The sequence below is a fragment of the Geotrypetes seraphini genome, chromosome 7 (assembly GCF_902459505.1).
Source record: "Geotrypetes seraphini chromosome 7, aGeoSer1.1, whole genome shotgun sequence".
Classification (NCBI taxonomy): domain Eukaryota; kingdom Metazoa; phylum Chordata; class Amphibia; order Gymnophiona; family Dermophiidae; genus Geotrypetes; species Geotrypetes seraphini.
The window spans coordinates 68,482,489-68,508,659 of NC_047090.1; the positions used below are offsets into that span (position 1 = coordinate 68,482,489).

At 42.2% G+C, this 26,171-nt stretch overlaps 1 protein-coding gene across 2 annotated transcripts in view; it reads left to right on the forward strand.

Moving 5' to 3' along the window:
- The window catches only part of RYR3 (ryanodine receptor 3), a 693,107-nt gene that overhangs the window by 540,917 nt on the left and 126,019 nt on the right, over positions 1 to 26,171 (forward strand). For both annotated transcript variants that reach the window (XM_033952387.1, XM_033952388.1), the window contains exons 77-79: positions 10,121 to 10,168; positions 14,880 to 14,979; positions 23,411 to 23,490. In XM_033952387.1, coding sequence (XP_033808278.1) covers positions 10,121 to 10,168; positions 14,880 to 14,979; positions 23,411 to 23,490 — 228 coding nt within the window. The remainder of the gene's footprint in view (positions 1 to 10,120; positions 10,169 to 14,879; positions 14,980 to 23,410; positions 23,491 to 26,171) is intronic.

The following is a 26,171-nucleotide window of genomic DNA, read 5'->3' on the forward strand; positions in this document are numbered from 1 at the left end:
TGCTAATCAGTTAAGTTATAACAGTCAAAGATAGGACTGCTATTTAGGCAGTCCAATTTGCCCAATAAACTTAGCCGGTCAACACTGAATATTTCCACATATCACATAATAAAGCCAATTAACTTTTAGCTTCTAGCCATGAATATTCAGCGAAAATAACCAGTTATTTCATGATTAATATTCATAGTTAGCTGGTTAAACATTATTTAACCAGTCAGTGGCTGTTTCTGGATGGTTAAATAGCTTTGAATATTGGGGGATATGCTCCTTGGCCATTTAGGGCTCCTTTTTTCAAGCCGTGCTAGCGGTTTAACGCGCGTAATAGCATGCGTTAAACCACCGGCCGCGCTAGCCGCTAATGCCTGCCTTGAGCAGGCGGTAGTTTTTTGGCCAGCGCAGGGGTTAGCGAGTGATTAAAAGTCACGCGCGCTAACCCCGCTAGCGCAGCTTGATAAAAGGAGCTCTTAGTATAACTCTGTATCCATCAGGCAGTGGATGATCTCTCTCAAGCTCCTGGTCTCATCTTGCTTGGATTTAACTCCTGTTCTAGATCTCCCAGTTCAGTTGAGTTTTGGGGTGACTAGGCTAAGTGGTGCCTACTTTAAGGGAACACCTGATATTTCTTTCTTTCAGATATTTATCAAAGTTATCTAAGCAGTTTACAATCAAATATTCAAGCATTTTTCCCTGCCAAGTTCCTTCCCTCGCCCCCATCCCTCCCTCATTCTCCTTCCACACCTCAAAAAAAACCAAACAAACCAACATCCAAGAAGGAGCTAAGGGGTGTTTGAGGAAGTTCTGCAACTGCAGCTTATATTAAAAGCGGACTTTGGTTGTGCTGCTGTCAATACTCGCTTAAGCAGAGAAATTACTCATAATACTCTTTCACTGTTTGGATGAGTACACCATTAAATTTATATTGCTGTTCATGATTTTCTTTTCAGTTCCTTCCCAATAGTAACTGAGAATACAAAATGCTGCTCTTGCCATGGTAAGTGCAGAGCAGTATTGGGGAAATGTCTGGCAGGCTGTTTAGATGTTAATTAGGCCAAAATTGATTTGCCTCTGTTAGAGCAATAAGTTTTCTGCACAGGAGTCTCAGAGCAGCATTCTCCTCAGCTCTCTCTCTCTCTTCTGCGATGATTCCTTCGATGCCTGCAGCCATCTTGCCTTAGCGTGATTCATTTCCCATGAGGAAGGTACTTCTCTGCCGGTACAGGCTTCTAATATTTCTTTGCTCTTCCACTCTGTTGCTGATTTTTTGCTGTATCTGAAGTCTTTGCTCTCATGGCTTCCCAGTAACCTTTCTCTCCAGAATTTTTATTTTTTTAACCAAAGTCCTCCTCTTAGTACTCTGACCCTCTTTTTGCTGCATAGCCTCAGCCCATTAGCTATACAGGGTCTCTGCAAGCTTCACAGCCTCTGCAACATGATCCTTCCTCCAATATGAGATGTTTAGAGGCTATTTCTGATGCGGAATCTGTTTCTCTTCCATCTCCTCCTCTGTCTGAGGGGGCCTAGCAGCAGCATCTCAGCTGGAAGCGAGAGAAATTTTGAGTAATAGTTTATAGTTTATTTGGTTTAGTTTAATGACACTGGTCTTCCATAGGAAGGAATTATCTTCCTTCATTACAAAAGTGCTCTGGAGGTTCTTAACATTTCTACTCCTAATTCTCAGGATTTATCTGATTCTAATTCTAAGATGGCTAGCACTAAAAAGCCACCTAAAACCTTCCGTATTTATGAAGCGGTGCAGGAATTGATTTCTGCTAAATGGTCTGGTCAGAATGCCAGCCTAAGTGTAGCCAGGCCTATAGCATGTTTTATCCCATTTCTCAGGAAGAACTTGAAAAACTGAAGTTGCTAAAGGTGAATTCTTTGGTAGCAGCGGTGACTAAAATGGCCATGCTTCCTATAGAGAGCAGAATAGCCTTAAATGATATGCAGTAGCTATTATCTCTTTCTCTCTCCGAGAGATCCCACGTGCCCATCCCAAGCCTTTTTGAATTCAGACACTGTCTCTGTCTCCACCACCTCTTCTGGGAGACTGTTCCATGCATCTACCACCTTTTCTGTAAAAAAGTATTTCCTTAGATTACTTCGGAGCCTATCACCTCTTAACTTCATCCTATGCCCTTGCATTGCAGAGTTTCCTTTCAAATGAAAGAGATTCGACTTATGCGCATTTACATTACGTAGGTATTTAAATGTCTCTATCAGATCTCCCCTCTCCCGCCTTTCCTCCAAAGTATACATATTAAGATCTTTAAGTCTGTCCCCATACACCTTATGATGAAGATCACATACCATTTTAGTAACCTTCCTTTGGACCGACTCCATCCTTTTTATATCTTTTTGAAGGTGCAGCCTCCAGAATTGTACACAATATTCTAAATGAGGTCTCACCAAAGTCGTATACAGGGGCATCATTACCTTCTTTTTTCTACAGGCCATACATCTCCCTTTGCAACCTAGCATCCTTCAAGCTTTCGCCGTCACCTTTTCAACCTGTTTGGCCACCTTAAGATCATCACATACAATCACACCCAAGTCCTGCTCTTCTGTCTTGCACATAAGTTCTTCACCCCCTAAACTGTACCGTTCCCTCAGGTTTTTGCAGCCCAAATTCATGACCTTGCATTTCCTAACATGGAAGCAGTTCTTGCTTACCTTGAAGACTCCTAGTATGATCTTATCCATACATCTGTCAAGCAGATGGCATTAGAGGTGATGGTGTGGTATTTATTGTAGCTGAGGAACTGGTCTGCAGATGCTGCTTTCATACAGTGCCTTACAAAGCTTTTCTTTAGGGGAAAAGTTCTCTTTGGAGAGGATCTGGAAAAATTGGTCAAGGATCTGGGTGACTCTAAAACTCATCATCTGCCTGCAGATGATCCTAGGATCTTCTTTAGAACTCCGCAAGCTCATTCCAGACTTAAGGATAAGAAGGAGTATTGGCCTGATAGGTCATCTTATTTTCAGAAGCCCAGTCATCAACTGAAGTAGTCCTTTTGTTCAGACAAATGATCTTCCAATCAGGGTTTCTTTTTTTTTGTTGTTGTTTTAAACATATCTTTAATAAGAATGGCAAACAGCCCAAACAAGCAAATACATCAGAAAAATAACAAAGACAGTGCAGGAGGAGCAAGAAAAGCATCAGTAATAATAAGCAAATACATGCCGCCCCAGGGCGAAGGAGCTCACGGAGGTGCAGGTCAGCAGTCAACAAAAGAGAAACTGCAGGCCCTCCCCGACCCCTGAAGCCCACATCAAGTGCAATGACAGCTGCACTCCAAGGGTGGCAGGGGGAGGGGGATTGGGCTTCGTTGGGGAGGACTGCATGGGTTGGTGGCTGAGTTGGTTGTAGAGTGTTTTGTGTGTCTGTTGTGTGGAGTGGTGTGCATGGTTTCCTGATTATCTGCTTGTTTGAAGGTCGATGGACCTTTCTTATACGAAAAATTATGGCCAATGTCCCAATCAGGGTTTCTGATATTCCTCAGCTGATCAACCTTCAAAATGATGAGGTCTTGTTCCACTCTTCTTCATAGATAATCAGAGGGCAGTTGTCCCATTTCTTTGAGAAGTGGACCTATATTACAACAGACCAATGGGTTCTAGACATTATCAAAGAAAGCTACAAATAAGAACTCACCTCTCCGATTGTATATTTTTCTTGGAATCCTTGTGCAAGAATTCTTCCAAGCAGGCAGCAGTTCTCTCCACTCTTCTCTCCCTAAAGGACATTGGAGCGGTAATTCCAGTGCCCTCTCAAGAACACAGTCAAGGCTGCTACTTAATTTACTTTGTGGAACTAAAGAAAGGAGGGACTTACAATCTGTACTTGACCTCAAGAAGGACAACAAGTTTCTAAATGCCAGATATTTTCACATGTAGACCTTCCGTTCAGTTATGGTGGCTGTTCAGCCTGGGGAGTATCTCACTATGTTGTATTTAAAGGATGCATATTTGCACATTCCCAGTTGGCCAACTCATCAGTGTTTCTTCAAGTTTGCAATTTTGGGTCAGCATTTTCAGTTAGGCAATGTGCTGCAGCCTTGCAACAGGTCTCAGAACCTATTCCAAGGTTATAGTAGTAGTAGTAGCAGTAGTGGCGTTTCTGAGGAAGGAAGGAATAAGGATGAATCTTTATTTAGGCAACTGGCTGATTTGGGCTTCTTCGGTTCAGGAGAGTCACCTAGTTCCCACATAAGTTCTAGACTATCTAGAACAGGGGTGTCGAACTCAATCAGAGAAGGGGCCAAAATCTAAAATCCAGTCTAAATCGCAGGCCGAATGGTTTACTGAACAGTCATAAACTGACAATGTTAACCAGAAATGTGAATTTAAAATGAGTGGAACAATCTTTTCCTTAACAGTGCTGTTAACCAACTCGCATGCTATCAAGCAAAACAGTAATATTGGTATCAAGCAAAACAGTAATATTGGAATGTACCTAAAATGCTCATTGTTTTGTTTTCTGGCTAGATGTCTGACACCGTTTTCCCCGTATCAATGAGTCAATGTTCGGTTTTATTTCTTGGGCTGTAGCAACCCGCAAAACAGCATGGAGGTTGTCATCGGTAATGCGTGATCTGTGCTTGTTTTTGTTCAGATTCATTATTGAAAACATCTGTTCACAAAGATAGGTGCTCCCGAACATGGATAGAATACGGGCAGCATGAAGTCGGAGCTCTGGCATTGAGTCAGGGGGCAGTAGAGGGTAGAAGTCTTCAATTTCAACATCCTGAAACCTTGATTTCAGGCCACTGTCAGACTGAAGCTCGATTATCTCCATCTGAAGGTGATGGGGCACATTGTTGACATCAACTGTAAAAGGATTGGCAAAGATGTCAAAGCCTGAGTGCTGCGTTCTAAAGTCAGAGAAGCGCCGCTCAAATTCACTTAGTAAACGGCTAACTTTGGTAGTCAGCCGACTGCAAGGAAAAGTACCAGAAATAGTGGTTGAGATACTCAAACAAATGGGAAAGTGGGCAAGATTGTCCTGTTCCAGTTGGGACTTCCATAGTTGAAGTTTACGCTGGAATGCTGTGATCATGTCAGACATCTTCGTGATGACTTGTTTGCGTCTCTGCAGCTTCAGATTCAGTTGGGCGAGATGCTCGCATATGTCACACATCATAGCAAAATCACATAGCCAGGCGGGATCCGACAGTTCAGGCAAGGGCTTTCCTTTACTTTCCATGAAAAGAGCAATTTGTTCTCTGAGCTCAAAAAATCTTTTGAGGACTGCGCTCTTGCTCAGCCATCTTACTTCTGTGTGGTATGGCACGTCTCCATGCTCTGCACCCACCTCCTGTAAAAATGCTGGAACTGGCGATGATTCAGGCCAAGTGCCCTTATAAAGTTAATAGTTTTAATGACTGTGGTCATTATGTCATTCATGTCCAGAACTTTTCCACACATAGCCTCTTGGTGGATAATGCAATGATAAGTAATCAAGGGTGTGTGGCAGTGACTTTTTTGCATTCTTTCCTTCATTAGTTCAACCAAGCCTTTCTTTTCTCCGCACATTGAAGGTGCGCCATCGGTAGTTAGCCCCACCAACTTTTCCCAGGGTAATTTAAAATTATTTATAGATTTCTCCACAGCCTCAAATATATCTCTACCAGTCGTCGTCCCATGCATGGCAGCTACATCCAAAAGTTCCTCAGTGACAGAGAGGTCGGTCTTCGTAGCACGTATAAAGATGGACAGCTGTGCTGTATCAGTGTTGTCTGTGCTTTCATCGATAGCAAGTGAAAAAGCGAGATAACTGCATGCCTGTTCGGCCAGCTGTGATGATAGATTTCCTGAGAGTTCTTGAACTCTGTCTGCAATGGTGTTTCTTGACAAACTGACAGTTTGAAAACTCTGTATCTGGTCTGGGCATACTTTCTCACACACTTTTAGCATGCATTGCTTCAAAAAGGCACCATCTGAAAAACACCTTGAAGTACGGGCAATTTCTTCAGCCACTATAAAGCTTGCTTTCACTGCAGCATCATTTTTCGCTGTAGCCTTTGTAAACATTTGCTGCTGTGATTGTAGTTTGCCTTTTAGTTCTTTAACAATTTTATGCTTTTCTTCCAAAGTATATTTGCCATACTTAACATTATGTTTGGTGTCAAAATGACGACGTATATTGTACTCTTTCATCACCGACACTGTCTCATAACACAATATACACACTGGTTTGCCCTCACTAAGCACAAACATGTATTCATTTTCCCATTTGTCATTAAATTGTCTGCCTTCACCGTCAACTTTTCTTTTCCTGGACATTTTGGGATCAATATTGGCAGTAAAAGATGTAGTTTATTGGAAATCTGCGTTAGAATGAAAAAGTCAGTCAATAAATGCCTGGCTGGGTACAGATAGCAGATTCTGTTGCGATTTTTATGCCTACACTTTATGCCAGGAACTGGCTGCTTCTGCTGTGTATTTTTTTTACATAGTTCTCCCCCCCGACGTCCGATTCACCCCAAGCAGGACCGCTCGCACGCACCTGCACCCCCACCCCGAAGGACCGCCGACTCCCCGACTCCCAACACGATCGGGGCAAGAGGGAGCTCAAGCTCTCTTGCTCCCCCGACTCCCCGACACGATCGGGGCAAAAAGGAGCCCAAGCCCTCTTGCCCCGCCGATTCCCCAACTCCCCGACAATATCGGGCCAGGAGGGAGCCCAAGTCCTCCTGGCCCTGGCGACCCCCTCCCCCCTGCTAGTTGTTCGGGCCAGGAGGGAGCCCAAACCCTCCTGACCACGGCGACCCCCTACCCCCACCCCGCACTACATTACGGGCAGGAGGGATCCCAGGCCCTCCTGCCCTCGACGCAAACCCCCCTCCCCCCATCGACTGCCCCCCCCAAGAACCTCCAACCCCCCTGGCCGACCCCCACGACACCCCCACCCCCCTTCCCCGTACCTTTCTGTAGTTGGCCGGACAGACCGGAGCCAAACCCGCCTGTCCGGCAGGCAGCCAACGACGGAATGAGGCCGGATTGGCCCATCCGTCTCAAAGCTCCGCCTACTGGTGGGACCTAAGGCTCCCGGGTCTATTCTGATTGGCCCAGGCGCCTTAGGCCCCACCAGTAGGCGGAGCTTTGAGACGGATGGGCCAATCCGGCCTCATTCCGTCGTTGGCTGCCTGCCGGACAGGCGGGTTTGGCTCCCGTCTGTCCGGCCAACTACAGAAAGGTACGGGGAAGGGGGGTGGGGGTGTCGTGGGGGTCAGCCAGGGGGGTCGCGGGTCGGCTGGGGGGGCGGTCGGAGGTTCTTGGGGGGGGCGGTCGATGGGGGGAGATAGATAGCAAGTACGGCCGGCGAGATCACAAGCCTCCTATGTCACCGCGCGTCATTGTGATGGAACGCAGCGGCGTGCAGTGATGAAGCGTGGTGCGGGCCACTTTGCAAGGCCTGGCGGGCCGGATTTGGCCCGCGGGCCTTGTGTTTGACACATGTGATCTAGAAGTTCATTTTGACACAGCTCAGGGCAAGGTATTTTTACTGGATCAAAGGTGGCTCAAACTGCAGGACCAGATTCACCTCTTATTGCAAATAATGACTTTTTGCACATGGGATTATGTCCAGGTTTTAGGCTTCATGTCAGTGATATTGAATGTTGTGCCATGGACGAGTTTACATGCATCTGCTTCAGCAGGTCTTATTGAACCGATAGTCAACGGTAACTTAGGACTATGACCTTTGCTTATTGTGAACTCCTCAGGCAAAGAGCAGTATGGCACAATGGCTTTAGCTCAGCAGTCTCTTCTGCGGCACATCTCTGGCCACTCCACCTACATCATGGTAATCACAGATGCTAGCCTGTCAGGATGGGGAGCATTGTCTCCAACAGAACACTTAAGGTTGATGGAGCAAAATGGAGTCATTGTGGCCCATCAACTATCTAGAGTTGAGAGCAGTTCGCAAAGCTCTTGTGGCCTTTCAACACATTCTACAGGGCAAGTCGGTTCGCTTTGTCTTAGACAACATGACAACGGTGGCTTGCATAAACAGACAAGGAGTTACAATGCCCTCTAACAATGGAGGCTCACAAGCTCATTCATTGGGCAGAGGTGCACTTGCAGCAGATCTCAGCAGCCCACAGTGTGGGAACATGGAATGTTCAAGCAGACTTCCTCAATAGGAACTCCTTGGACCCAGGAGAATGGAAACTGTCACTGGAAGTCTTCCATCTGGTCACTCAGAAGAGGTGTACCCTGATTATAGATCTTATGGTTTCTCATCATACCACCAAGAACTCCAAGTTCTTCAGAGTTTGGTTCAGAGGGTCTAGCTGCTCTTTTCCAACCTTAGCCAGAGCCACATTTTCATTATGTACTATTTCCTCCATGGCTGATGATAGGCAGAGTCGTTTCCAGGGTCCTTTTTCATCATGAGTTGTAATTCTGATTGCATCATACTGGCCCAAGAGACCAGGGTATTCAGATTTAGTTTGTCTCCTATTAGACAATCTGTACCAGCTGCCCCAGCAGCAGAGGTGGCTCCTTTAGGGTCTCGTTAAGATGGAGGATCTGTCCCACTTTGGTCTTATGGCCTGGCTTTTGAGAGATCAAATTTTAAAAAGAAAGGTTACTCTTTGAAGGTTATTTCATCTTTACTCCAGGTAAGAAAGCATTCTATCTCAACTGCTTATGTTTGGGTCTGATGAACCTTTGAAGTAAAGTTCCCCTTACAGGCTTCCTTACCTCATATTTTGACCTTCTTGCAAGATAGCATTCAGAAGGATCTGGTTTACAATTCTTTAAGGGTACAGATAGCAATTCTAGCTTGTTATAGAGGGTGTATTCATAATTCCTCTTTAGCCATTCATCCAGATGTATTGCACTTCCTAAGGGGGGCTGGTCATTTTAAGTTTTCTCTCCATCATCCTTGCTCTGAATGGAATATTAAACTTGTACACTAATTAGGCCTCTGAGAAAAGCTACTCTGAAAGACCTGAACCTCAGGTCTGTTCTCCTAGTCACCATCTCATCAGCACACAGGATTTCTGAATTGCACACATTAGCTTGTAGAGATCCTATTCTCCATTTCTCTGAGGTGAGGGTGACTATTCACACTATTCTACATGGAACGTGCTTCCAGAGGCTGTTGTAGACAAGAAAACATTAAATGGTTTCAAAGAAGGTTTGGATAGATTCCTAGAAGAAAAAGGGATTGAGGGGTATAGATAGGTATAGACCATTGCTCAGGCAATGGGCCTGATGGGCCGCCGCGGGAGCGGACTGCTGAGCAGAATGGACCTATGGTCTGCCTCAGCGGAGGCAACTTCTTATGTTCTTATGTTCTACCAAAGGTGGTTGCATTTACATAGAAACATGATGGCAGATAAAGACTAAATGGCTCATCTAGTCTGCCCATCCACAGTAACCATTATCTCTTCTTCTCTCTAAGACAGGGGTGTCCAATGTCGGTCCTCGAGGGCCGCAGTCCAGTCGGGTTTTCAGGATTTCCCCAATGAATATGCATGAGATCTATTTGCATGCACTGCTTTCAATGCATATTCATTGGGGAAATCCTGAAAACCCGACTGGATTGTGGCCCTCGAGGACCGACATTGGACACCCCTTCTCTAAGAGATCCCATGTGCCTACTGCCTTGTTTGGTCACTATTGGTGAAGACAGCAAGTTTGGAATACTGGAAATGGCGATGGGGAAGGGGGCTGGGATAGGTTGGAAGGTAAAGATGAGTGTACTGTACATGTAAATGGAGCCTGGGCAGAGCATGGGCGGGACACAGAGTTACATGCATAAATTATAGAAAACTATAATTTTTATGCATTTCAGCATTTACAACAGCTTCTTTGGCTGGTGAAAGTTCATGCCTAAATTATAGGGATGTATTTTACCTGTTACACTAATATTATAAAGGAAAGTAGACACCCTTTAGCATGTAAATATAGGTATAGAATTATAGAAATGGCTGCCACATGCATACATATATGTTGGCATGTGTGCACGAAAACAATTTTATATAAAATTACTTTTCCACCCTCTCCCAATAGCTAATAATTCCCTGCTGTAAGGCATAGTAGAGCTGCCCTAATAAATGATTAGGGATTTTGTTCAAGCCAAATACTGACTTCCCCGTTTCTCTTTCAGAGCTGTGAAAGTGAAGAGGAAAATGAAGAGAAAGAAAAGACCTTTGAAGTGAGTATGGTTTGTGAGAATGTCAGACCTGTGAAAATAGTCTATATTGGTTAGTAGAAAAGGCAACAATAAACAATATGTGATGCCTCTGGGAAAAGGTGACTAAAGTAGTGGATCAAAAATGTTAAGAAGGGCATATTTTTCATGTCATAAGTAGTTTGAAAAAGATACATGTCTGAACTTCTGCAACTTAAAAAAAAATTTTCACATAAAAGGATGGGGTTTTGTTTATTGTATTAGAGATTATTTGCTCTCACAGAATTTATTACAACCTGATTTTTTTTTCTAGTGATTTTAGTCACCTTTTCCCAGATATGTCCACAAATAAAGAACTAAGAAATACACTTTTTAATGTCATTAACATAGCTGAGATTTATATTGTAACAGGTGAAAAGCTAATACACTGCTGTGACATCTAGAAAGATGAATCAGGTATGGATGGGTATGAATGTGGAATGATATGAGACACTGGAGTGGCTTAAGATAAAATTGGACTGGTGTTAAATAAGATTGTATACTTTTAGGGGCATTTTCAAAACTTTATACAAAATATGGGACCGAACACGGTCTATGTTTCAATCAACACATCATCTTCAGCAGTACATTTTCATTGCTTAATTAAACAGCTTACAGATCAGGCATTATTCTTGCATGTCCTTTGAATCCACCATTTTATAGGACCCCTGAAGAAGACATGTTGATCGAAACATGGACCGTGTTGGGTCCTATATTGTATAAAGTGGTCTATTTGTATGCAACAATCAGTTCAAAATAAACCTTGCCTGCATCTTGTACATCTGTCTACAGTGATTTTCTTTGTCCTTAGTATGGGAAATCCTAGTAGAACATCACACAAGTATCTTAAGTAGCCTAGTGTGTGGGCTAGTGAACTACAAAGAGGAGGACCTAGGCCCATAAGCCACTCTAAATACTACATTTATGGTGGAAAGTGTGAACCCACCAAAACTCACCCAGATCCTACTATAGTGCCATATAGGTGCCAACTGCTGCCATAAGGGCTATTGGGGTAGTAGACAAGTGGGTATAGTAGATTTGGGAGGGCTTAGCACCCTTTATGTGAAGTTCACAGCATTGCCCTTTAAGGTGCCCCACTGCTCTATTAGAATCTCTATGTGGCCAGTCCATAATGTTGACCCCTCCCACATCTGAATGGTCTGGATTTGGACATTTTGCACTTGGACATTTCTGTGGACAAAAATGGTGAATAAAGCTGAATATACTAAGATTGGACATCCTGATGGCTAAGTAGGCGATTAAAAAAAAAAAAAAAAAAAATTAATATCTAGTGGTTTAACCGGTTTCAAAAATGGCCATTTCTCCACCTCTGACTTTGGACATTTTGTGGAAAACATCCAAACTCAGACTTAGACATTCTATCGAAAATGCCTCTCCATGTACTGCAGATTTAATTGTTTATTGTATTGATACTGACATGATAAATAAAAATATATTTTAAAAAACACAATATAATTGTATGTGTGTGTGTGTGTGTGTATGCACACCGCATTATTCTATAAAATATTGTATTAATTGTAATTCCAAGGGGAGGTAGACATGGATGGAACATTGTAGGGACACAGGGCACCTTATCTCGATCCTATAAATGGCACTTAAAGTTGTGTGCATACATCATTGCACATAGTTAATGTGCACACACAATTGATTAATTGATCTAATTATCTCTAATTGGCAATTAACACCTCATAATTGATGCTAATTAAGACTAATTAAAAGTGTACGCCAGTTGCAGTACATGGCATGGCCAGGGGCAGATTGAAGGTGCTTCTAAAAGTTATACACATTGTTATAGAATATGCCTGATGCATGCATAACTTAGATGCAGGAATTAGGCCTGGTTTTAGCTGAACTAAATGCCAGTGCCTAAGCGCAATTCTAAATGCCAGTGGCACTAAGCACAATTCTATAAAAATGAAGCAGTTTATTTATTAGACGCCTGTGTGGAACACTTTCAAAGGCTTTGCTAGAATCTAAATACATCTAGTGTTCTCCCTCTATCCAATTGTCTGATAAGACTGCCTCTAGTGAATCCATGTTGCTTTGAGTCCTGTAATCCACTGGATTCCAGAAACTTCACTATTCTCTTTTTAAAAGTGTTTCTATTAATTTACTTACCACAGAAGTCAGACTTACAGTTCCCTACCTCTTCCTTACTTACAGTTCCCTATTTCTTCCTTACTTCCACTTTTGTGGAACATAAGAACATAAGAAGCGCCATCTCCGGAACAGACCCTAGGTCCATCAAGTCCGGCGATCCACACACACGGAGGCCCCGCCAGGTGTACCCTGGCATAGTTTTGGTCCCCATATCGCTCCAAGCTTCTCGTAAAGAGAAGTGCATCTAGCCTACCCCTACCCATGTCACTTCATGCCACTCATAAGGAGATGTACATCTAACTTACCCTTAAATCCTAGAATGGTGGATTCCGCAATTACCTCTTCTGGGAGAGCATTCCAGTTGTCCACCACTCGTTGTGTGAAGCAGAACTTCCTGATATTTGTCTTGAACTTGTCCCCCCTTAGCTTCAGCCCATGTCCTCTTGTCCGTGCCACATTGGACATTGTAAATAACGTTTTTTCCTGCTCTATTTTGTCGATTCCTTTCAGTATTTTGAATGTCTCAATCATATCCCCTCGTAGTCTCCTTTTCTCAAGGGAGAACAACCCCAGTCTCTTAAGTCTTTCCTCTTAATCCAGGTTCTCCATACCTTTCACCAGCTTTGTTGCTCGTCTCTGCACACTCTCTAGCAGTATGATATCCTTCTTTAGGTATGGAGACCAATGCTGGACGCAGTATTCCAAGTGTGGTCTGACCATCGCTCTATAAAGCGGCATTATGACTTTCTCCGATATACTCGTGATTCCCTTCTTTATCATGCCTAGCATTCTATTCGCGTTCTTCGCTACCGCCGCACATTGCACCGACGGCTTCAGTGTCCTTTCGATTAATACTCCCAGGTCCTTTTCCTGTTCAGATTTTCCCAGAGTTGCACCTGACATACTATACTTGTGTTCCTTATTTTTTCTGCCTAAGTGCATCACTTTGCATTTTTCCACATTAAACTTCATCTGCCATTTATCTGCCCAATTCTCCAATCGGCTCAAGTCACTCTGGAGTTCTTCACTGTCCTTCTGCGATTTGATGGCCCGGCATAGCTTTGTGTCATCTGCAAACTTGATGATCTCACTGGATGTTCCATCCTCTAGGTCATTGATGAAGATATTAAATAAGATGGAGAAGAACTACATTTGCCCTTCTTCAGTTCTCTGGTGTCACTCCCGACTCTAGAGAAGCATTGAAAAGATCAGCAGTGGAGCCGCCAGATCTTCCCTAAGTTTCTTCAGTACTCTCAGATGTACACCATCCAGCTCCATCGCTTTGTCCACCTTTAATTTAGCTAGCTCCTCATATGCACAGTCCTCTGAAATATCACTCAGGGTCTACAATACCTCCATCATTATTTGCATTTGTCTTCTGTGGACCCACTCCCAGCGCTTCAGCTGTGAAAACAGAATAGACATATTTGTTAATCAATTCAGCCTTTTCTTTATCAGCTTCTACATATTCCTCTCCTTCAACTTTGAGTCTCACAATGTCATTTTTGCACTTCCTCTTATCACTAACATATCTAAAAAAGATCTTGTCCCTCCATTTTACTGTATCAACTATTTTTTCTTCCATTTGCATCTTTGCTTTCCTGACTACTTGACTAACCTCTCTTAACTTTTCCAGATAGTTTTGCATGTCTTCCTCGTTCTGCAATCTTTTGTAGTTTATGAAAGCTAGCCTCTTTTTCCTTACCTTCTCAGCTACTACTTTTGAGAACCAAAGTGGCCTTCTTTTCCTCTTACTTTTACTTACTTTCCTTACAAAATAATTTGTTGCCTTTACAATAGCTCCTTTCAGTTTTGCCCACTGCTTTCCTACTTCTTCCATTATTGGGAAAGAGGAATATACTCTCTTCATGACCAGTGTGTGCTCTTTCCCAATAATGCACTTTTCTTCAGAAGAATATGCACTAATAATGAAACAGGAAAATTATTTTGAGGTCTTCCTGTTTAGGGCAAAAAGGAACACAAAATGACATTGATATTTCCCATGTCATTTAAATCAAATACATATCACTATTTAATAGGTATATGATGAATCCAAATAATAACACACTTTGGGGCCCTTTTACTAAGTTGTGGTAAGCACTAACATGTGCTTTCGGCAGCAAAAAAAATAGCCTACTGCAAAGTGCGCTAAGGTGTTCTGTGGTAATGTTTGGATGTGCACATGCTACCCTTCAGCAAAAAATACAATTTGGGTTTTAGCATTGACAGCAGATCTGGATGGAAGTGAAGAATAGGCATGTTCTGTGCTAATCAGTTAGCATGCGAACATTGCCATGCCCTAACTGATTAGTATAGGTTTAGTGCACGAATCCCTATTGTCTACAAAATGGAAGGTGGTATGAGTTCAAGTGATAATGGCCACACACTAATGGGAAAATTAGTGCATGGCCATTGATACAGAAAATAGAAAAGTCGGCCATGTTTCCCTGGCAGTAAAAATGGCCTCAGCTTGTGAGAATGCCTCACATAAAGATGTGCTGAGGCCACTTTTATACCGCGGTTTAGTAAAAGGTCCCTTTATTGTAATAGAACTGATGCATATTCTTTGTTCCAGGAAAAAGAAATGGAAAAACAGAAAACACTCTATCAGCAAGCTCGTCTCCATGAGAGGGGAGCAGCAGAGATGGTTCTGCAGATGATCAGTGCAAGCAAAGGTAGATGATATAGTAAAGCAAAAATGTAATACTTGTAAAGTATGGAGCTGTAAGGAGAGAGCACCATACGATCAGTGATAATACTATCATTTTATGGTAGTTAATCCTTCCTCCCAACAGGGCTTATTATGTTTGCAGTGCTCTCTGGCATCAATGCGGAGCAGGTCCTTTTGTTATTTGGGTCTGAGTATTTGTTTCTGCCAGTCTTTGAGAGAAGAAATACTGTAAATCACAATAATTGCAAGTTAGGAAACAGTTGAAATGCAATTCAGGAAAAATATATGTAGTATTGGCCTTATTAGATATTAAAACTTGATATGCTACAAGGGTTTAATATGGGCCACAGGGCAGGAAAGTAACTATACCTCCCAATCCCCTCCCCCCTTTTACAAAGCCATGCTAACAGCTGCCACGTGGCACAGCACTGAAGCCTATTAATTCCCAATAGGCTTCAGTGTGATTACCAGAGGCTGCCACAGTAAATCTGCTTTGTAAAAGGAGGCCAATGTTAAGTTAACTTCTTATTAAGACAAGAAGATTCACAGAGTCATACATACAAGGCTGCATTTTTGCCAGCAGGTGGAATCTACCAGAGCTTTAAGGAAACGACATAAATCTTTCATTTTCAATACACAGTAGTTTCCACGTAGAAATGACCTAGTTGCTGACCTACTGACCTAGTTGCTTTCCACGCAGAATTCCCCTTGTTGCTTTCCAAATCTACAGTATTAGATGCATTTTTGGCACCAAAGACCAGTACACGTACACAAGGTCCGCCTGTTGGGGGTACGCGAGCTGGCTACTGCCTGGGATCTCTCCCTTCCTGCCCCCCGCCATCGCAAATTTGATCCTTTATCGTTCAGCCTATTGGTGCAGGCATTAGTTTTATCTATTTTAGACTATTGTAACATCATCTATTTAGGAGCACCTGAAAAAATTCTAAGGAAATTAAGGATAATTCAGAATACAGCTGTTCGATTGATTTTTGGTTTAAAAAAGAATGACCATATTAGTCCATATTATCGTTTACTTCATTGGCTGCCTTTGGAGGCAAGAGTATTATTCAAATTTTCCTGTATCTGCTTTAAGCTGATATCAGGATTGTCTCCAGCTTATCTTTTTCCTCATTTTGTGTTGCATAGACCATCAAGAGAAATTAGAAACTTCTACTTATCCATAAATTAATGGGTGTAGATATAAGACCTTCTTAGATAGTACCCTAGCATTTCAAGCTGGTAGGCAAAAATCTTGCTTAGGTAAATGTATTCAGCAAGCTATGTTATCCTATTGCAGTTTTCATAAATTAATTAAGACCACTTTGTTCGATAAGTTTATTACTTAGTGAATTATATTATTGAAATTCTATTTTACAAATATTTGTATTTTTTACTTTATTATTGTATTTTGCTGATTGTCCAGCTCTTTTTAGTGTAAACTGCCTAGAACTTTTGGTTATGGTGGTATAAAAGAATAAAGTTATTATTATTATTAAATTCCTCCCTGCCCCACCCCAAAGCTGACCCTGCCACCCAACAAGCTCCATTCCCACCCATCTCCTCCTGTTGCTGTGGAGGCATAGGGGTTGGAATGAAGCGTGATAGGTGTCAGGGTCGGCTTCAGGGGTGGGGTGGAGAGGCAGGGAGAAATCAGCGGCAGTGGCTTCAGTGGGGGGGGGGCAGGCAGGGAGAGAGGAAGAAAAAGTTGGATTCATGGAGGGGCAGAGCCAGAGGTTGGTTGGAGAATGGAATGAGGTCTGGAGGAGAGGAAGCATGCAGGAGTAGAAATAAATAAATAAATATTAGATGCACAATCAGAAAGAAGTGCAACCAGAGACTCATGAAATCACCAGACAATTTAGTGATCAAAATGTGTCAGTTTTGAAAATTTATATCTGCTGACCATATTTTGCACTATATTTGTCTATTTTTCTATAGCTGTTACTGAGGTGACTTTCTATAGTTGTTACTTAGGTGACATTGCATATTTTAAAGTCATCTGCCTTGACCTCTTTGAAAAATCCCTGAATATAAATGATAATTAACATTTTCTCTGCATAGCGTATTTGTGTGTGTGGGGGGGTTATTTTGTAGTTACCATTATGTATTAATAAGATTATGTTGTGTATATATGAAAAATGGATGGAAGAAATTGTATTACAATTAGTACTATTATTATGGGGGCTGGAGTCAGGGGTTGAGTTTGAGCGGGGCAGGGGCAGAACTGGGGCGGGGTACATGGTTGATATTTGTTAGGCTTAGGGGGTACTTGGCTTGAAAAGATTGAGAAACTCTGCCATAGATCACTGAGAAAAGCTGCTTCTTATTTCTCTTCTTCACACTTTATGGCAAAGCTTCTTAGTATTATCCCAGTTCAGGGGTAGAAGGCTTTTTTATTTGGGGGTGCTCAAATTCTGTTCCCAACCCCACCTCCCTCATAGTTCCCCTACAGTATCTATCTCCTGCCCTCTCTCCCTCTCAATCCCTCGCCCATGGTGTCTAGCACTTCTCTTATTCCTTACTCTCTTTTCTGTCCCCACCCTATGGTCTTCATTCAACACACCTCTCCATTCCTTCCTCCCCCTCCAACTACCTCACCACCTCCAGCATCTCTCTCCTTCCCTTCCTATTTCCCTTCTTTAGCATTTCTCTTCTTCCCCACATGATTTTCAGCATGTTTTCCTTCATCCCCCCTTTTTCAGCATTTTGTTCCCTGCCACTGCTGCTACTGTAAAGTGTTTATTTTTCACCTTGCTCACCCGGGTCAGCGACTCTACCATTTGCACAAGAAGCACCACACAGCCATCCAGAGCAAACACTAAGTTTCTGTGCACACTCAAAGCCAGCTGGTTCCCACCCTCTCTGATCTATGTGTTTTAGAGGGGATGGAAACAGCCAGCCCCAAGCCCGCACAGATGACCACAAACAACAGAGTCACTGTCCTGGGGAAGCAAGGTAAAAGCTCTGATGCTCATAGAATTCCTTTGAGTGTTGGAGCTTTTACCAAAGCAGTTGGTAATAAAAAACCCTAACAAGGTGGGGTGTAACTTAGCAAAACAATATGGGGCTCAAAAGAGAAAAACGTCCAAAAACCGTCCTAAGTCGGCACTTGGATGAACATTTCTCAAAAACGTCCAAGCACCGATAATAAAACCAGGTTTTGGATGTATTTCTAAATGACCTAGGCCTTCATAGTGCCGCTCAACGTACAAAGCTAAACGGGGCGTTTCGGGAGGTGTGTCGAGGGTGGGAGTTGGGCGGGACATGGCCGGCTTAGACTTAGTCGTACAGCATGTATAACCGAAAGTTATACACCAAACGATCAACGGAACTTGGACGTTGTGACTTAGACCATCTAAAACATGGTCTAAGTCACAAAAATGTCTCAAAAGTAGGGAGTTATTGCTTATATTGCTGGATATAAATTCAAATACTTCTTAAAATCACAGCTTTATTAATCTTTCTTTAAAAAAATTATTACAAAATTTTATTTGTTTATAAATTAGAAAAGTGCTCAGTTCATTAAACCAATAGTGCATAGATGACATACACAGTGGTTATTCTGGGGCCATCATGAACTTTACCGCCTCTTTACCAACCTCCTACCAGATAGTAAAAGAAGTGCATAAAAACTACTTATCTGGAGTCTCCTCTCAGGTTGGATTTCAATCATGACCACTGGATAATCTATGAAAGTGAACTTGTGCAAAAAGTGCTAAGGTGCTGTAAACATGACTCCATTGGGTATCTACTACCCCCCGACTCGAGTTTCGTAATTATCTTCATCAGGTGGGGTACTAGGAGCATAAAAACAGTGCATAAACTTAAATTACTACCATATATTGAACATTCCTGTCATCTTATAAACTTAAATTACTACCATATATTGAACATTCCTGTCATCTTATAAAGTAATTTAGCACATTACTGTTGCTCAAACTTTTAAGATCAAACTACATACCTGTTAAATGGCTCACACTACTGGGGGAGAACGAGCAAAACCAGGAACACTCTCTGCTAAATACTCTATCTTTATACCCAACCCAGAAGGACTCCCCGTGAACCGGAACCTAAACCTTTTACAGAGTAATCCATTCAACTTCCATATTCAACCCTGTATTGGTGAAAGTTTTCCAGTTAAATATGAAACGTTGTTCCTTATACTGTAAAGTTTCGGGTTGGGTATAAAGATAGAGTATTTAAAGCTAGCTTAGAGCAGAGAGTGTTCCCGGTTTTGCTCGTTCTCCCCCAGTAGTGTGAGCCGTCTAACAGGTATGAATGTACATCGATTCTATGTATGTAGTTTGATCTTAAAAGTTTGAGCAACAGTAATGTGCTAAATTACTTTATAAGATGACAGGAATGTTCAATATATGGTAGTAATTTAAGTTTATGCACTGTTTTTATGCTCCTAGTACCCCTCCTGACGAAGATAATTACGAAACTCGAGTCGGGGGGTAGTAGATACCCAAAGGAGTCATGTTTACAACACCTTAGCACTTTTTGCACAAGTTCACTTTCATAGATTATCCAGTGGTCATGATTGAAATCCAACCTGAGAGGAGACTCCAGATAAGTAGTTTTTATGCACTTTTTTTACTATCTGGTAGGAGGTTGGTAAAGGGGCGGTAAAGTTCATGATGGCCCCAGAATAACCACTGTGTATGTCATCTATGCACTATTGGTTTAATGAACTGAGCACTTTACTAATTTATAAACAAATAAAATTTTGTAATAATTTTTTTAAAGAAAGATTAATAAAGCTGTGATTTTAAGAAGTATCTAAGTCACAAAAAACCACTAAACTCACCAGATAAGCACTGAAAACACATAACACAGACCCCCAAACACTACCCCAGTGATCACCAACCGCCTCCCACCCCCATAAAAATTGTATTCACAACTTTAAATTTCAGCCTCCAGACCTTCATCAGCTGGCTGCCTGGCATAGGAAAGCCTAGTAGTCTAGCACAGAGGCAGCTTAAGTCGTCTTGGTGGTGGGTTAGGGACCCATAGAGAGAAGGACCCATGCCCATAAGCCCCAGTAATCACTGCATTGATACTGAAACATGTGCACTGCCCTATACACCCCCAAAACCCTTTTGTACTGGCATATAAGTGACTCCTGCATCCATAAGGGCTATTGGGGTGATAGATAAGTGGGTCTAGGGGATTCTGGAGGTTGTTTGGGGGGGCTCACCATAATCTGTAAGGGAACTGTAGTGAGGAGAAGACATGGCACTCTTTTTGTGAAGTTCACAGCAGTGCCCTGTAAGGTACCCCACTATTTAGGTGGCATGTCTGGGTGTTGAGTCCATCACTTTGCAGACACCTCCCACGTCCAACAGGGCTTGTTCTAGGCGTTTTGGACTTGGACGGAAAGTTGGATGGAAATGTGGTATAAAGATGGATGATTTAGTGGCTTGGACGATCAGATCGGCAGGACATATAATTAGACGATTTTCGAAAGTCAAAAGGACATATCTTTCGAAAATGTGTCTTAGGCTCTTTTTAACTTTGGGCGACCTGCGAGATGGACGTAAACAGACTTAGACGTCCCTTTCGATTATGCCCCTCCACGTATAGATTTATACCTACTCTTTAGTAAGCACAACATCTTTCAGAAAATTAATCCACCTACTTTTGAAAATCCATAAGTACATGTGTAGTTCCAAATCTTGTCATGGCCTCATCCTAGGGAAGACTTTCATTTATTGTCAGTAAAAACATATGTGAAATGACATTGCATGCTTATTTTTTTCCCACAATATACCTGGAATATACTTCTAGAACAATTTTAGAGAAAATCTTTTCCTCAGGTAAACTTCTTTTCATTCATGTAAGGGAGTAATTTCAATCTCATATATATGTTTGAAAGTGTGTAGCAAGTACTTCTTAATATTGCCACCAGATAAGAGATGAGTGCAGCGGTCTCTAGAAGGGGAGAAGCAAAAAACATGACATTTGAAATCACTGTTTTATTAACAAATAAGTAATAAATGTTAGCTGTTTCAGTAAACCAAGCACCCAATCACAATCAGCTTGAGAATGAGTATGTTTAACTGTTAACATCCTTCAAAGTAGTCTCCCATCCCCAATGCTATAAATAACTGTCTGCTGTGTGAGCTGTAGTGTTGTCATGTAGGATTATGGTGTGCAACAGTTCCGGATGTTTCTCCCATACTGCACGACGCAGGTAGTAATGCAGCAATGACACTGCATTCACAGTGTGTCCCTCACGAACTAGATCAGTGTTTTTCAACCTTTTTACACCTATGGACCGACGGAAATAAAATAATTATTTTGTGGACCGGCAAACTACTAAGACTGAAATTTTTTTTTTTTTAAACCCATCTCCTCCCCGTCCCCACAAACTCAGTCCCGCAAACCATCTGATCCTATCCGTACAAGCCTCAAATAGTTATGATTTTATATTGAACGTGTTTTATTAAAGTATAAAAAGAAACAATATTCTGTACAATTGTCATTTTATAAATACAAATATACAGAGCAAGGTCCAACAAAACCCCTGTCTCCCCTCCCCTTCACATATATCCCCTCTACTATCAAGAAAACTGAATAAGCCAATTTATGACAGAATGGTACACATAGATATCATGCTAACAGAATACCGCAGTCACACATGACAGGAATAGTGTTAGGGGAGTGCAACTAGGGCAATTGCCCCCCTGGTCAGAGAGAGCCCCCCAGTTATGTCAAACACCACCAGCTCTAGCAGGATACATATTTCAAATCTGATATATTCTAATCACAAGATAGAAATAAAATGATTTTTTCTACATTTTGTCATCTCTGGTTTCTGCTTTATGAAATCGCAGCTAAGCTACTGCTTAAGGGCAGCTGTGTGCCAAAGTTAAAAGCACACAGAGCTGCCACTGCTGGTCTAGAGGTGCGGAGACATACTGGCGAAGGCAGGAGGCAGCAGGCCCGGCATAAGCGACGGCAACAGGAAGTTGCAAGTCAGTTGACGCCTCTCTTCCTGCCTCGTGTGCAGTTTGTAAAGACCCAAATCCTTCACGGACCGGCAAGAAATGTTTGCGGACCGACACCGGTCCGCGGACCGGCGGTTGAAGAACACTAAACTAGATGACACACAAGACAACCTGGGAGACTACTTTGAAGGATGTTAACAGTTAAACAGTTTGTATTTGTACTTTATTGTTCATATTATATACTGAATGCCATAATAAAACAATGATTTCAAATGTCATGTGTTTTTGCTTCTCACCTACCTGACACCGCTGCACTCACCTCTCATCTGGTGGCAACATTAAGAAGTACATGTCGCACACTTTCAAACATATATATTAGATTTAATAGTTGCTATGACTTATTAATCAACCCTCATAACAGGTCCCCTAGATCGGGAGGGCAAGTAGTGCAAACGAGGGGGTGCTGAAAAGTTCTCAACCCAACCAGCCAACTTCCTAAATTCTGAGCATTATTTTGCCACTGTAGCTGAAAAGAGTGTTGTCTTGCTTCATTAAGTGCCAATTTTCAGAAACAAAATTCTGTGTTTTGACATTATTTCCGATAATTAATTGAACCATATCCATGTCATTCTCTTGCTTGGGCTGAGAACTTTTCAGCATGCCCTCGTATAAGTATCGCAGATACGAGTAAAATGAAGCCACAGACATTTACACATGCTTGGGAGCTTGTGTGAATGTTCACACATAACAAAGGCAAGAAACGCATGTATTTATATAAAGTATGTGTATAATTAGCAACCACTTCCACTCTGCCCAAACTCCATTCTTCAACACACTCATGCCCAAGCAGAGTAAAAATAAACATCTTCTTGTCATTGCATGCACTTTTATGTGAGAGGTAATTTTATAGAAGGCTTTTCACACATAATACACCCTTTATAAAATTACTCTCCATGTGAACAAAAGTAGTCTGTGTTAGAACACAGGTGACTAATGTGATGAAAGGAAGAAATAAATATGAGGGGCCCCTGAAAAGTTCTCAGCCCAACCAAGAAGAGAAAGATATGGAGCCATGAACATAAGAACATAAGAATTGCTGCTGCTGGGTTAGACCTGTGGTCCATCGCGCCCAGCAGTCCATTCCCACGGCAGACCCCCAAGACAAAGACCAGTGCCCTAACTGAGACCAGCTCTATCTGCGTATGCTCCGGTTCAGCAGGAACTTGTCTAACTTTGTCTTGAATCCCTAGAGAGTGTTTTCCCCTATAATTGAAACAAAAAGTGTCAAGAAAGTATGTAGTAACTTGTAAGTTTCATGGCTCCACATCAGTCTCTTCTTGGTTGGGCTGAGAACTTTTCAGGGGCCCCTCATACTGAGAAGAAAATACTCGTAATTAAAGTGAGCAAAGAAGCAGATATGGGGAGACAGGCAATCAACCTGAGTTATCTGTATGTCTCTGCATTTTTATTTTGCTATGACAGGTGAAATGAGCTCTATGGTTGTGGAAACGTTGAAGCTTGGCATTGCTGTTCTTAATGGTGGAAACACAGTGGTGCAGCAGGTAACTATTTTAAGGTTTTCTCTACAGTTAGGGGTACATATTCAAAGATCTGGGTGCCTAATATAAGAAGTTAAGTGCCTAGATCTTAATGCTTAATGCCTGAATTTTGGGTGACGGGATAATCGCGCGCCAGGCGCCAGCATGCCGACAATCCAGCACCAACAATTCGGTGCAAGACAGAAGCGCACGGGGGAAAAAATAATTTTTAAAGAGCTCCGACTGGGGGTTTGGGGTGGCAACCCCCCACTTTATTGGTTAGTGTTCGCGCTGCCGTTGCAGGGGGGTGTAGGGGGTGAAACCCCCCACATTATAGAGAAAACGGAACTTTTCCCCCAAAAAATCAGAAAAGTTCCATTTTTGCTATAATGGAGGTTTCCAACCCCCCCCCCCCGCCCCCGCGCGAACACTAACCAATAAAGTGGGGGGTTGCCACCCCAAACCCCCCCGTCGGAGCTCTTTAAAAATTACTTTTTCCCCCGCGCGCGTCTGTCTTGCACCGAATTGTCGGCGCTGGATTGTCAGCGTGCTGGCATCTTGCACGCCACTGACTATGAACCGAATTTTGACATCTAAATTCATATGCCTCAAAACAGATAGACAGAAATGCAGAGATAGGCATTTAATTATTCTTCTTTAACCTAATTTAGGGCCCTTTTTATTAAACTGCACTAGAGGTTTATAGCACAAGCTGGCACGGTAAATACTCTAATGCTCGTGGAATTCCTATGAGCATCGGAGAACTTACCTCACCAGCCCGCAGTAAAAAAAAACCTTTTCCGCAGTTTGATTAAAAAGGGGGCGGGGTTAAATTCCTATAATTAGGCTCAGGAATAGCTGCCTAAACCTATGGCAAAGGTTTCTAGTCCTCTTGACACACCCAGTTAGATGGGGTTTTCAGGATAGCCCACTAAAACACTAATTGACCTAAAAATACTCACAAGGCCATGAACCACAGCAACAATCGATTGATATACATCTGTGCCTTTAGTTTATGATCAGTTTACAAAAGATTATCCCCTCCCCCTTTTTACAAAGCCTTGGTAGCAGCTGCTGCGCAGCAAGCGCTCCGATGCCCATTAAAATACAGTATATAAATAAAAATTAGAAAGAACCCAGAAGTAAGTTTAAAATTAGTTGCATGAAGCGAGGAAATAAAATTATCCCAAATACTTATCAAACAATCATGCCTTCAATTTTTTTTCTGACCTAATTAGCCTGACTTCTGATCGATATTGACAAGGCATACACTTTGGTGGTAGGCATATTCACAGATTGGAATTTGGGTAGAGCACAGGCAGAATTGGCAAATACACATGCAGATTATAAAATGCTTTAATCTATGTGGATATTTGAATAATGTAGGCACAGATATTTACACTTGATTAGCAGCATGTGTTAAGTCTCCACATCTGCAACATAGAGAAGATTTCTGTTGCTTGCACTCAGGGCTTGCTCAACCTAGGAACAAGGAGGCCCTGGCCCAGGGCGCTAGTAATAAAGATGATAAGCTCAAAAGTAATCTAAGAAAATACTTTTTTTACAGAATGGGTGGTAGGTGCATGGAATAGTCTCCCAGTAGAGGTGGTGAAGACAAAGACTGTGTCTGAGTTCAAAAAAGCGTGGGACAGGCACATGGGATCCCTTAGGGAGAGGAGGAGATAGTTGATGCCACAGATAGGCAGACTAGATGGGCCATTTGGCCTCAATCTGCCTTCATGGTTCTATGCCAAAATCCCAGAGAGGTCTTCCTTCAAACTTCTAGAGCAGTGGTCTCAAACTTGCGGCCCGCCAGGTACTATTTTGAGGCCCTTGGTATGTTTATCATAATCAAAAAAGTAAAATAAAACAGTTTCTTGATCATATGTCTCTTTAGCTATAAATTACAATATTATTATTAAGACTTAGCCAAAAGGAAAGATTTATAAACTATAAAAAGTTTTACCTCGTGCAAAAATTGTCATTTCTTTAATAAGACATTAACTATTTTTTTTTTTCTGAGGTCCTCCAAGTACCTACAAATCCAAAATGTGGCCCTGCAAAGGGTTTGAGTTTGAGACCACTGTTCTAGAGGGATAGATATTGGACTGGGATTTTGGCACCCTTTATCATCAGTTCTCTGTGCCAATGCATTTCCTGGTCCTGCAGGAGGGGAAAACTTAGTGAAAGGGTCAGATACTGGATTACAGGTGTATGGAGGGGGGCAGGGGAGAAGGAGAGAGTTAACAGATTGGGGGATTAGGAGCACCAATGCAAAGGTTGGCTCAGCGCATTACACTAGCAAAAATATATAAGTGTCTATGAAGGGCATTTTTCAAAAACTCATCTAAGTCAGTATTGGGATGTCTTGCTCATAACATCCAAAAAATCTAATCTATTTCACAGCCAATTTCAAACAGGAAAAACATCCAGATTTTCCAAAATGAATCACCTAACTTATAAATGGCTAATATCCTGGGATAGATATGCTTCTCTGTGGCATCATTTTGAGAAAATTGGCCAACAGATGCCTAGGCAGAGCATAGGGATAGCCTAGTAGTTAGTCAAGTGGACTTTAAACCAGTGGTTCCCAACCCTGTCTTGGAGGTCCACCAGTCAGTCGGGTTTTTGGGATAGCCCTAATGAATGTGCATGGAGCAGATTTGCATGCCTCTCGCTTCCATTATATGCAAATCTCTCTCATG